Source organism: Rhipicephalus microplus, chromosome 6, assembly GCF_043290135.1.
Source record: "Rhipicephalus microplus isolate Deutch F79 chromosome 6, USDA_Rmic, whole genome shotgun sequence".
Classification (NCBI taxonomy): Eukaryota; Metazoa; Arthropoda; class Arachnida; order Ixodida; family Ixodidae; genus Rhipicephalus; species Rhipicephalus microplus.
Window position 1 is genome coordinate 100545703 of NC_134705.1, and position 13721 is coordinate 100559423.

The following is a 13721-nucleotide window of genomic DNA, read 5'->3' on the forward strand; positions in this document are numbered from 1 at the left end:
ACACGTGCAACAAAACGTGCCTTGCTTATTTAGATAACGTATATAGTATCATACTTTTATTAGAGTGAATAACTGCTGCGTGAAGTGTACAAATCATTACGTAAAGGAACACAAACCAGTTTCAAATAATGCTCCAATAGACTACAGAGGTACAGTGTGCGAGGTTGGGACTCAAGAAAAAGGAGACAAGCAGGATGCGCTCAATTACATTTCAAAGGCAAAGCTTTGGGAGGCACCACATAAACATCCGGATTAAGCAATGATAACAGAGGCCACGTTTGCGTCTGCAGTTCTGCAGTGGTTTAAATATCGCGCGTCGAAGGCATCGCAACAGTGTAGGCGTAAGCGTTCTTCTGAAAGTTAATGGTCCGGAGAAAAGGGGCGGACTCCACGGGTGTCAACATCAAAACTGTAGAGTTGCCATTTGACGTTGGTCGCTAACAATTTTGGGCGCCTATCATTTGGGCTTTATAAATCTAGTCTAAGTGGCTCAACTTTCCTACTCTCTCTCCCTCTCTTTTTTTCTGGAAACCATCTCTGCTTTGACATTGAAAGACAAATTTGAAAAGGTCAAGTTTGACCTCTTCCTGGACGGTGCGCCATTCCCTTCGCTCGACACTGCGATGAAAAAGGGAGTAAATGTGGACATTCATATTCAGTTTGTTTGAAAATATTAACAACCGCTTATACAAAAAAGATAATTGCGTCATTGCGAAAAAGGGGAACACCTAGTTTTTAAAGTACAGCACACTTTCGCTTTTGAAGTTACATAAAGGGGTTCTGACACACTTTTTTGAGTAACCATGGAATTATTTGCCTAAAAAAGTGTATTACCTCACAAACTTAGCGACGCAAATATTTTAAGAATCTGCCCAGTACGAGCAGAGCTACAAAGATTTCACACGCTGCAATCGAATTCTATTTTTAATAGAATCTCATGGAGTATTGTTAGTTCCGCATAAATATTTAGCCGATAAACGGGGCAGTAAGTTATTAGAATGAAATTTGTCACAAGTATCACAAGTATTACAAGTATCACAAGTACTGATATTTTATGGCGTTACTTCATAAAACAAACAACATACACTACCAATTTGACACCTATTCTTTGTTAGCTAGTAGGAGGGTGAAATAAACAAGAACGTATTAGTCTATATCACACACAAAGCACTAAGCACCTGAAAAATCGCTTTCTTTTTTTTTTGTCAGACATGTTGCGTGAGGTTTTGTAACGCATGCTGATGGTCCGTATGCTTTTGCCAAGTGAACGCAAGTGCAATCGAGAAACTTATGTCAATTCTACTTTATATCTTGGAATTACTGTAAGGTGGAGGGATGACCGAGAATACAGGATAGGCAACACGATTACTAACTACATTGAAGCTTCTTTATTTCATATAGGGCGAAATATGTTGCCTATTACTAATGAAGCCCTCGTTTCCTTACTTACGAAATGTGTACCTGCTCCTATAAAGAAAATACACACCTAACCCCAAGTTTTGCAAGCAGTGGCTCACAGATATTTAAAAGCTTTCGTTCTTTCTTCTTATGTAGTCATTATATATCCTCACGAACGAAAAGAAGCAAATAAATTAATCTGTTTGGGAAATTAGCGGTCGTCCTTAGACTGACATGACGCCCAGGTGAGAAATCCCACCTTCATTGCAATTCATCAATGTCACACGCAGCAGGACCATATTATGGCAACCTGTATATTGTCATACAGAGAAAAAAAACTTAGATGTGCTCACCTGCCTCATTGAGCATTGCTTTAGAGGGTGCGGTGAAAAAGGTCATGACGGCAAGAAGAAGCAGAATACCCATTCACAGCAAAATACTGTATATAGTATAATAATCCTGTGATGAAGAATATGTTACTCTGGTTCCAAACTGGAGCCCTTGTGGGCATATGTGTAGTGCTTATGCGATATACATTTGCACAACTACGCAGATTGAAACCAATAAGAAAGCTCTCAGATACCTAAATGTAGCTGGATTCAATACACACTTAGAAAAGCTGCATTTTGTGGTAGATGCGCAAGTATATAGGATATCATTATGAGTTAGATATATTATGTACAAAAATTACACACGACCTTCAAGCTGCTTGTAGTAGCATTAAGATTCTCCTTTCTTGTTCCGACCTATATTACGTCGTTATCCGGATCTTTAGGTAGAATATTAAGGCTGTAATTACTGTATATTTCATAAGAATAAGTTCAAGTTGCAATACGAATGTGATTATATTTTAATTAGATATACAGTGAAAGCATCCCTAAGGGTGAATATTGATGCAGGGACAATACACAGGCACCTTATGGCGGACAATGAACTGCGAAGTGCTTTGCCGTCCTTCATTCTGAAACCATTTAGGGGTAAATTAAATATTTGGTTTTTAGAAATACATGACGCTTACAGAGCTCTGCAACACTGAGCAAGGTCAGAAAACGCTGTCAATCGGTAGTAGAGGCTCCCGACTGCACGCGAGCCAAATATTATAGCGCAGCACGTAGCCTGAAATGCACAATAAAATATCAAAGTAAGCTAAAACTTGCTTTCTCTTCTCTCGCGAAATCACGCAATCAGCCTAAAAATCACCCGTAATAAGCCCATCTATCACCCATTGGCTGATTTGAACATGGCGCACTCGGTTGTTACAAAGGTCACCATGAGAGGCCGTCACTTGTCCACGCACGTGCGCGCGATTGCACTGCAAAAACCACGTATTCGAAGAAAAAAAGAAAAAAATGGCAGCATATCCACGGTGTGAATGATGGGGAGTGCGGCGAAGCATTCGTCCGTCCATTCGTTCTTGCTTCCGTTCGTTCCTGCGTACGTCTGTGTAACCGTCCATGCGTCCATCCACCCGTCCGTGCGTGCGTCTGTTCGTGCGTCCATCCCTGCGTTCGTCCATGCATCCGCGCCTGCGTCCGTTCATGCGTCCATCCATGCATCTGTCCGTGTGTCCATTCGTCCATCTATTCAGCACTACAAGTACCACCATCTCGAATCTTTTCATCTTATATTCTCCATATAGAAGCACCACCATCCAGCGGACATTTCAAGGACTAAACGGGAGGTGGCACATGCACACTTTCTTACGGCTTGCGCTTCGGGTTTACTTCCCACCTTTAACCACCTCGAGTTCATGGTTATACTAGTTCACTGTATTCATGGCTATGCGGCCCAACGCTCGCTAAACCTTTTTAAAACCAAGGAGGTTACACCCAGCAAGTATAACATAGCAATCCTTTCTTCTCAGAACGTGCTCAATGTACATGCCAATAGCTGCTAATAGGGATCGCAGCGTGCGCGTTAACTAAAGGCCGAATGCTCCTGTCTCTCATTCCCCCTTAGCAGCCATTAACATGTGCATTGAGCACTATCTTTTATTGTTCAACAACGCACAGAAAAAATCTCTCACCTGAACCACCTTGTAGGTCATAATCGTAAGGACCGCTATTTCGGGTATGTGCCACTGGTGGTTACGTAATACGAGGGATGCACAAGCCATGCCATAAGGAGCTTCGCCACTAAAAAATGTGCTCAAGGTCACGAGGCGTGAGTGGTGTTTTCTGTTTGCCCCTTCCATTCCTCTCTGCTCAGCTTCTAGCGCTTTCGGTAATAAAATACAATGTAATAAAATTAATTAATAAATAATAATAAATACCATCTGGTAATAAAATACAATTTTTTCGTCAACGAATCATCCTTGCTCATTAAAAGTGAACTGGAAAATATGCCTCCACCATGGGCCTGCGAAGCTAACGGTATTGAAAAGTCAACCAATCATTTTGTATTCATGTACTGTTTTCTGTTCAATTACGCGTTTCTTGATCTTAATGGAACGTTATCCTGCAACATGCTCGTCAATGACACTTCGCACAGTCATCCGGGAACACCACCACGGTGGTCTAGTTGCGAAGGTACTCGATCCGCAGGTCACGGGATCCAATCCACGCTGCGGCAGCTGCATTTTCGATGGAGTCGAAAATGCTGTAGGCCCGCGTGCATGCTCAGATTTGAGTGCACATTAAAAAAAAAACCCCAGGTAATCGAAATTTATCGAACCCACCAGTACGGTGTCTCTCATAATAATAATCTGGTGGTTTTGGGATGGTTGGGCCCTCATGTGAATTACTACCATCTAAAAAAATATTGCTTTTGATGCTAGATCAACACACACCTATATTTTCGTTTGTCTTCTTGTTGAAGTGCTGCTGCTTTCGTAGGACATCATTCTTAAACGTCTTTGAACAGGGGGGAAATAGTAATTTCGCTTCTGGTCTCACTATGTGGCTTGTCAGTCAAGAGTACAAGAACTGTGAGCTCAGACGACGACTGGCGTACATTGGCGATAAACGTCTACTATAGAGTGTAGTTATGTTAAAGGAGTACTGACATCACATTTCAAGATCGAGATGGGCCCATCATTCGATCACTTGGTATGCAGATCTTCTTAGCCAAATTTGAACGGCATCTGTCATGTGGAAGTTATTTTAATTTAATGACAAACAGCGTAGAAAAGCTAAAAAGAAAAAAAAACGAGAAATAGACTGCCCTGTGACATGGACACTAGTGCTACGCGTTCGGTGTGATAAATCCCACAAACGGTATCCTGAGTAACGATGCTCTAAAAGCGATGACGTATACGATCCTAGTGTTCTTATCGTGGCGCCGACTGGCGCTGAAGCGCAAAAACGCACTCGATCGTCGTGTCTGATCTTTGTTGCACCGGTTTGAATAATTTCGTGAAATTATGAAGATATACACCACCTTTAAAAACAGCGAAAGAAAAGAGCGTGATTAAACGTGTGCTTGTCGGTCAGCATGTCGGGGAATTCTTGTGAGTTACAGGTGAGTGGCAGTCGTCTAGTTCGAAGCACGGGAAAAGTGAAATGAGTGTGTCTTTTCATATCACGTATGTATTACGCATCAACACGACCACAAGCTGTCAAAAGTGGAATAGCGTATAGCCAGATATCATAGCTAAGACGTCACATGCAGGTGTTCTTGAATTTTAGTTCATCTGTAGAATTTGCGTCCACGTAAAAGTGGTAGTACCGTGTTAACCACGAGAGGCTGGATAGGTGGGGCCATTTAGAGGCGCCAAAAAGAACCTGGAAAGCAGGAAACGTATTTTATTTCGCCGCTGATGCTCATTGGCGATAGCTATATTGAATTGACCGCTCTGCGTATACCTGAATGCTTTGCACCCAAAAACACGCCAATATAGCTGAGACAAATGAGCGAACATGGCTGAAGCATGCATCTTCGGACACCTCTGCAGTGCTTCTTGGAACGGTGTCCATTTCGGAATCATTATCATCAGCCTGACTATGTACACTGCAGGACAAAGGCCTCTCCCATGTTCCGCCAGTTAACCCAGTCCTGTGCCTGCTGCTGCCAATTTATACCCGCAAACTTCCTAATCTCATCTGCCCACCTAATCTTCTGTCTCCCACTAACGCGCTTGCTTTCTCTGGGAATCCAGTTAGTTACCCTTAATGACCAGCGGTTATCCTGTCTACACGCTGCTTGCACGGCCCATGTCCATTTCCTCTTCTTGATTTCAGCTACGATATCCTTAACCGCCGTTTGTTCCCTAATCCACTTTGCTCTCTTCTTGTCTCTTAAGGTTACACCTACCATTTTTCTTTCCGTTGCTCGCTGCATCGTCCTCAATTTTACCGGAACTCTCTTTGTAAGTATCCAGGTTTCTGCTCCGTAGCTAAGTACCGGCAAGATACAGCTGTTACATACCTTCCTCTTGAGGGCTAGTGGCATTCTACCTGCCATAACTTGAGAGTGCTTGCCAAATGTGCTCCACCCCATTCTTATTCTTCTAGGCACTTCAATCTCGTGGTTCAGCTCCACGGGTATTACCTGCCCTAAGTAGACATAGTCTTTTACAAATTGAAGTGCACTATTACCTATCTCAAAGTGCTGCTCTTTTCCGAGGTTGTTGTACATTACTTTGGTTTTCTGCAGATTAATTTTAAGACCCACTTTTCTGCTCTCTTTGTCTAACTCCGTAATTATAAGTTGCAATTCGTCCCCTGAGTTACTCAGCAATGCAATGTCATCGGCGAAGCGCAGGTTACTAAGGTACTCTCCATTAACACCTATCCCTAACATTTCCAATTCTAGGCTTCTGAAAACCTCCTGTAAGCATGCGGTAAATAGTATTGGGGAGATTGTGTCCCCCTGCCTTACACCCTTCTTGATTGGTATTCTGTTGCTTTTTTATGAAGCACTATGGTAGCAGTTGATCCCCTGTAGATTTCTTCAAGGATGTTTATATATACTTAATCGACGCCCTGATTCCGCAGTGTCTGCATGACGGCTGATATTTCTACTGAATTAAAAGCCTTCTCGTAATCTATGAAGGCTATGTATAGTGGTTGGTTATATTCTGAGCATTTCTCTATTACCTGATTGATAGTATGAGCGTGGTCGATTGTTGAGTAGCCTGTTCGAAATCCTGCTTGTTCCTTTGGTTGATTGAATTCTAATGTTTTCTTTACTCTGTTAGAAATTACCTTTGGAAATAGCTTGTACACTACAGAGAGCAAGCTGATCAGCCTGTAATCCTTCAAGTCCGTGTCATCTCCTTTCTTATGTATTAAGATGATCTTACCGTTTTTCCAAGACTACGGTACTCTTCCCGCCAGGAGGCACCTCATAAACAGGGAGGCTATTTTTTCTAACGCAATCTGTCCTCCATCTTTCAGCAGATCTGATGTTACCTGATCCTCACCAACAGCTTTGCCTCTTTGCATGCTCTCCAAAGCTTTTCTGACTTCTTCTATCCTTACTGGTGGGGTGTCATCTGGGTTACTACTAGTTCTTACAGTACTAAGGACGTGGTTGTTCCGGCTACTGCACAGATCTCTGTAAAACTCCTCCGCTATTTTAACTATCCTATCCATATTGGTAGTTATTTTGCCTTCTTTGCCCTTGAGTGCATACATCCGCTTTTTGCCTATCCCAAGTTTTCTCTTCACTGCTTCGACGCTTCCTCCGTTTTTCAGAGCGTGTTCAATTCTCTGCATGTTATACCTTCTTACATCGCATACTTTACGCTTGTAATCAACTTCGAAAGCTCTGGCAGTTCTATTTTGTCTGTTGTACTTGAGACTTTCATTTATTGACGCTTAATAATGAGATTCTTCGTTTCCTTGAAAAGCTTGCGAGTGTCCTGTCTAACTACCCTGCCTCCAACTTCCACTGCACACTCCGTAATGATACTAGTCAGATTATTATTCACTGTATCTACGCTAAGGTTGGTTTCCTCACTAAGAGCCGAGTACCTGTTCTGAAGCGAGACTTTGAATTCCTGTACTTTCCCTCTCAGTGCTAGCTCATTGATTGGCTTCTTGCCAATCCATTTTGGAATCACTCTTCTCAAAAGGTCTATCAAGCTAAACTACTTCGCGACGTCTCTAATCGCGGGGATTCCAAGCTCCAGACTATCGTATTGAATCCGAGTCGACACTTTGTACGGCAACGACAGCAATGAAGGTAATAAGGCATGACTGAATGTGTCCACCTAGCAGGCTAAATGTTTGCGGAGCAGCTGAGCAAGACGTCACTCTTTTGTATGAAGAAGTGGTCAGCTGTGGCGTGATCTGGAGGTGACCGCGAGGTAGCGCCTCTGCTAGTTCTCCCAGTGCTAAAAATGGCGAGATCGCCAGACGTTTTGAATAGTGCTAGATACCAGTAATATAAATCACGAAAAGTGATAGTTATTCATCCCTCAGTTGCGTTTTGGGTCTCGAATTGCTGCTATGGAGTCTATAGCTACCCGCTTACGCAGAAATCTTGGAATGAGTTGATTTGAGGTCAGTGCTTCTTTGACTTGGTAACACCTATTTTTGCCACTTGTCGCCTTATAGGGAACGTCAGTAATACATTGGCACTATGGCGGGAACAGAATAAACATACTTTAATTGAGTAGAAATTTGTTTTAGACATAAACAATAATTTGGACAAAACCTATGACAACATGAGAAAATCAATGCATATATCCTTTTTGTAAGGCATTTGCCCCACTGTTTATTACGGACACAGTTGAGCCCAATGAATGGAACGACTTGAGCGAGCATACGAACCCCATCGTGACGTCAGCGTTTCGTCAAGAAGGCGGCATTTTGTTGCGGCCGTCAGCACGCGCGAGGCGTCACCAATCTGATCTTGTTAGCGACTCAAGGCACCTCAATGTTTACGTTCCTCCGACGTCTGCGTCGGGGTTGTACGGGGCGTGTCTGTACGCTTCTTTGGAGGTTAGAAGGATATCGCACAATGCCAGCTCTGAAAGAGCAACCGGCGACGTCAACAGCTTTCTTATATAAGGTGCCTGCAGACAAGGCATCCCAAGCTGCTGCTTCAGAGTTGGCGCTCATTTTAGCCATAGATCCTGCGATGATCCAGCGGTAAACTGAAGATATTCTACTTGGTCAGTCCTCGGTGAAAATCAGGTAAGAGTCTCTTACTAAGGAGCTTTTTTGAAGAAATATTGTTCATACCATTCATTCTTTTTTTATTGTGATAACAATTATATAGACACTCTAAGCTGGATTTTCCCGACCGCACAGCGTCGATGTCATGCCTAGTATATGTATACGTAACTATATATATGAAAACGCAAGAAGGAAGAAAGTCTTGAAAGACCTCCACGTCGTGAATGCGAGGCTTCAAACACTGAGCCACAATGGGGTATTTCCATGAACGTTTAACAGGCAAGCTGTTTATATCTACCACTTACTGCTGTGTGAAGGCATGTCGTAGTGGGGGGGGGGGAATCGAACTACTGTGTTTTCAGTATTATTAGCAAAATGGCGTAGTAAGCGCTCGGTGGCTCTCATCTCTCACGCGTGCTTTGGCACGCGCAGAGAATAAGTGCGTCTACGCTCGATGACGTGCCCTTATCTTGCAGTGGGGCGATTGCACGTGTTGGCTAAACTTGGGGTTACGCCGGAACGATTCCGTTTTAATTACCGGGCGCACAAAGGTCACTATAGCTGTTGCACAGACTCCATTTGCGAAAAGGGCACACTTTTCAGACACAGCGAAGTAGCATCCGAGACGCTTATTCACGTTCATCTGTACCTGTCAGAACGTTTCGTGCGTAATTTGTGCGTGAGAAACGTGGGGCACGTTTTGATCTGCTTGCAATTCTGCGCGTGACCTTCCAACTTGTTGCTATCACGTTCATTGCTTCGCCTTTGCATCAAAGCCGGGACTTTTTTTTTGGTAATACAATTACCAGTACTATATAACTCTCGATTGTGTCTCATTTTTTGTGATTCAGTATCTGGCATAATAAGTTTTCGTACTCAATTACTATCAACTGATGAGTAAGCAACGTACGTTTTCCGGAAAATAATTATTTAGGTAATAATTATATAGAACAGCCCACATCGACGCAGCTACCCGTAAAAGCAGAAAGCAGAAAAAGTTCCTATTTGCAAGTATTCAGTACATTCATGGTCTTTCGACTATCAACCGTTGTTCTACATGCATTGTCTAGTACCTGAGGTATGTGCAAGATCATCAGTGGAGATGGAAGTTGAGTGTACCCGCTATGGCGCTAAAAACCAGTACATTTCCGCATTTAAAGATCTAGATGTGTGCATATTTCAAACTATAATTTTATGTTTTATAAGTTGTCCTATACAAACTTTTGAAGAAAATACAATTTTTGTTGACAATAACGAGGGCTGTTTGCGTTATTGCACGTGCATTTGCTTCATCAGCACACTTTCCCAGGGAGGACAGCGTGACAACAAACGTGCTGGTTGCTGAGAATACTTCTTCAGGAGGAGGAGGATGCCTTACTACGAGAAATAATTGCTGAGTAAATTTGTGCTGACTCAAGTAGTCAATAATCAATACTTGGAAAGAGGATAGTCGCGAAATAACCATGAGAAACGTCGTGGTTTTCAGTACACTTTTTGAAGAAGCAATATGCCTTCCCAAGAGCCAGTATGCGTTATCAGCCTGTGCTTTCTAATTGGAAGTTTTTGCGTAAAGTTCGCTAGAGGCTGCTGATGTTACGTTAATTTCTGTTTTGAAATAAGAAGCCTATGACATCGTTATGACGTACAGCGGAATGCCATTTCAATCATGCGTTGTTCATGTATGTTTGTTTTCAGTTTGAAACACACCATGAATTTTTATTATCTGTTCTTCGCACTCATCTGCACCGCTCTGTCGTCCGCAATGGCAAGTGTCTCGTCAGGTAAGGTCCGCTCATGTATGTATATTTTGAAACAAAAAGAATTGTTGAATAAATTCTACGGAAACAAACTGTCCGGATTCTTTATGCAATCAAGCAATATCTGCCTCGCAACTCTCTTAAAGTTTTCAGCAGTTATTGTGGTTTATCTCTGCCTGCATGATCCATTGCACCTCGTCTGGTGTTGCACTGTGCCCGTAAGTGGCCAACTTGAGAACAAACAAGGATGACGACGTCCTTGTGCGCCGTCATAGCGATTTCATAATGATGACAAAAAGATTGGTGACCTGTGCCACCAGGTTAGCGTCTTACAATAACGCAAACATATTTTGAATACTGTTTGCATTAGTCATGCTGACGAAGCTGATACGGGATGCCTGTCATTTTTCAATTTGATGGGTCACCTGAGGTTTTCGCTTTCAGACACTAGTTTCACAGAAATCGGCTTCACAAACCAGGATGATGCACTAAAATATTTGAAGATATTCAGCTCAAATTTATTCTTACGTATCATTCAAGCAGTATTCCCCCAAGGTATAAAGTTTGTTGACCTTTTGTAATACATGTAAACACATTCCACTTCTATAACTTATGTTTTGATTAGGGCAAGTTAAAAGGGAGATGTGACATACACTAATTTTCACTGAAACAACTTGTGACAATATGTTTTGCTATTGCAGGATCATGTTGTGACTTCTCCAGTGTCAACGCCGAAGATGCGATTGATAAGCTTATCGCCAAATTTTCAGAATACGAGATAATTGGCCCCGAAAAGTACTACCCAGTTTTCGCTGGATTTGAGATAAGTGGATTCAACGTGAGCGGGTTCCACAAGCTGCACCAGTACGGACCCGTGATGCACTACTGCAGGAACGGTACCCGCCTGGTTCAAGTGGACTTCATTAACACTGGCGTCGTCTTGATCACAACACCCTGGAAGCACTGTTCTAGATATCAAGGCACATTTAGCCTGCGCTCAAGGCTATCTCGTTTCACGGTGCAGTTCCACGTGGGCCTAAGCAACGAAGATGGAGAGACAAAACTTTCTTACCACGGATCCATTATCCCCGTGATAACTGAGAACATTCAGGCTGAGGTTGATGGGGCTGGACGGAACGTAAATGTGGTTGCCGGAGTTTTGGCAATGATGTTTCCCGAAGTAACAAAAGAAATGTGGAATCAACAGTTTTACTACCCGTTGAGCCGAGTTTTACATCGAGTTCTTAGTTAGACAAGTGATATTGTTGATTCCTGTGGAGAAAAATATACATTTTAGCGCACTGACAGACAACCGTATGTCAAGGCGCCTTTTCTATAAAACTTACGATTGCTTAAACTAGGAAAAAAGTCGCTTTCATAACATGTTTTCACCCCTTTTCCCTCAATCTCGCTATTGTGTTTTCCTTCATTCTTTAACATTGTTTGCGATGCGGGTGGCCTAAAAATAAAATTTTCGTGCCCACTGATTGAGAGGTACTCTTTTTTATGCCATTGAGATGTTTCGCACAAGGTAAGGAATGTATATATATATATATATATATATATATATATATATATATATATATATATAAATTGTAATGAATTAGTGAATCTGAGTAACGGACGCTCTGGTGGCAACGAAGAAGACGATGATGATCGGTGGCTGCAGTAGTAGCTCGCGCACGCCGCTCGCCATTAGCCAGACCTGCCTGATAAAGGACATTTTGCCAAGCTACGTCTGAACCCTTCTCGACGTACAACACCTCTATTTTAAGTGGTGGAGGAGCCGGGGTTCCCATCAACCTGGAACTTCGCAATCGGACGCTACCCTCACCGTTCACCATGACTGCTCCTGGCCCTTCTCAAGCTGCCTTACCAACGACAGTCTACTGTACTGGCGCGCCTCGGCAACGCGACCCACCAATTTTTCGCGGCAACGATGAACAAGACGTCGAGGACTGGCTCGTCGAGTACGAAATCGTAAGCGCTTCCAACAAGTGGAACGCCTGCGACCAGCTCACAAACGTGCGCTTTTACCTCGATGATGTGGCCAGCCTCTGGTTCAAGAACCACGAATGCGAAATTACCAACTGGTCCGCCTTCAAGACCACCATCTCCGCGGTCTTCGGCCGTCCCGCCGTGCGCCGGCTTCGCGCGGAACAGCGTCTCCGTAGTCGAGTCCAGCGCAGGGACGAGACCTTTACGAGTTACATTGAAGATGTCTTGTCCCTTTGCAAGCGCGTCGATGAATCTCTAACCGAACGCGACAAAATCAAGCACATCATCAAAGGAGTTGACGACGACACCTTCCAGATGCTCGTCGCCAGGAATCCACAGACCGTCACCGATGTTGTCCAGCTCTGTCAGGAGTACGACGAGTTGCGTAAGCAGCGTGTCTCGACGCGCAGGGCCGCAGAAGATACGGCTGAAGTTTCCGCCCTCGTACACGACGTCGCTGCTGATCACACCGTCTTACTGCCCCAAATCAAACAATTCATTCGTGAGGAAGTTGCGCGTCAGCTTTCTCTTGTGGCCGAAGCATCCGCGCCAGTGACCTCGTTAGACCCACGTCTACGCCAGGTCATTGAGACACAGGTCACGCAAGCACTGCCTCCATCGCCACCTGTCCCTACGCCGCTGACCTACGCTGCCGTCGTTGCTAGACCCCCAGCCCCACCTGTCTCTGGCGCATACCGGGGCACCGGGTCCTCCTACCCTACGACGCTGCCTACATACACGGCACCCCATCCCGTTTCGCCCCCTGCACCTTCTGTCGTTAACCCATGGTGCACCTCGGATAATCGACCCATCTGTTTCGCATGCGGTTTCGTGGGACATATAGCACGCTACTGTCGCCGTCGCAACTTCCAGCCTCCAGACCATGGGAATTCTGCAAATTACCAGGCTGCCCAGAATCCCCCGCGACCATCTTCTTCTATCACCGACTCATTGTCCCCACGACGCCCCGTCGATTCTCGCCGGTCATTACCACCCCGTCGCCGATCTGTCTCCCCGATGCTTCGGCGCACGAGCCCTGCTCGAGAGTAAAACTGACAGCCGCAGTTCCGGAGGCAAGAACTGCGTCGTCGTCGAACTTTCTAAGGCCTCCTCTTTGTCCGACCAACGAAATTGATGTGCTAGTAGAAGGTGTTGCTGTACGTGCACTTGTCGACACAGGCGCCGTCGTTTCTGTAATTAGTGAAAAACTGTGTCGCGATTTGAGAAAAGTTACAACGCCGCTTACGAATCTTGCTCTGCGTACAGCCACCTCCCATTTCATCGCGCCGACAGCTCAGTGCACAGCACGCGTTCTTATTCAAGATGTTTGGTACGCCGTCAACTTTGTTGTTCTCCCACGTTCATCTTACGACGTCATACTAGGATGGGATTTCCTTTCTACCCATCAGGCCCTCGTCGACTGCGCTCGTGCTGAGCTCACGTTGACGAATCCGTGCCTTGATATCGACCACCACAGTCCCTCGAAAGTGTTTGCCGCAGCTGA

The 13721-nt window shown here is 44.3% G+C and overlaps 1 protein-coding gene across 1 annotated transcript; it reads left to right on the plus strand.

Annotated features, from left to right (window-relative positions):
* Positions 1-8264: 8264 nt before the first annotated feature.
* Positions 8265-11706, plus strand: LOC119167435 (uncharacterized). The gene is made up of 3 exons (XM_037418904.2): positions 8265-8480; positions 10158-10243; positions 10921-11706. The coding sequence occupies exons 2-3, from the start codon at positions 10171-10173 to the stop codon at positions 11469-11471; spliced, it is 624 nt and encodes a 207-aa protein (XP_037274801.2). The 5' UTR covers positions 8265-8480; positions 10158-10170; the 3' UTR covers positions 11472-11706.
* The last annotated feature ends 2015 nt before the right edge of the window (positions 11707-13721 follow it).

Coding starts and splice junctions, on each gene's coding strand:
- LOC119167435 (XM_037418904.2), top strand. CDS start 10,171: ATGAATTTTTATTATCTGTTCTTCGCACTCATCTGCACCGCTCTGTCG. Junction 10,244..10,920: donor AATGGCAAGTGTCTCGTCAG/GTAAGGTCCGCT, acceptor TTGCTATTGCAG/GATCATGTTGTGACTTCTCC.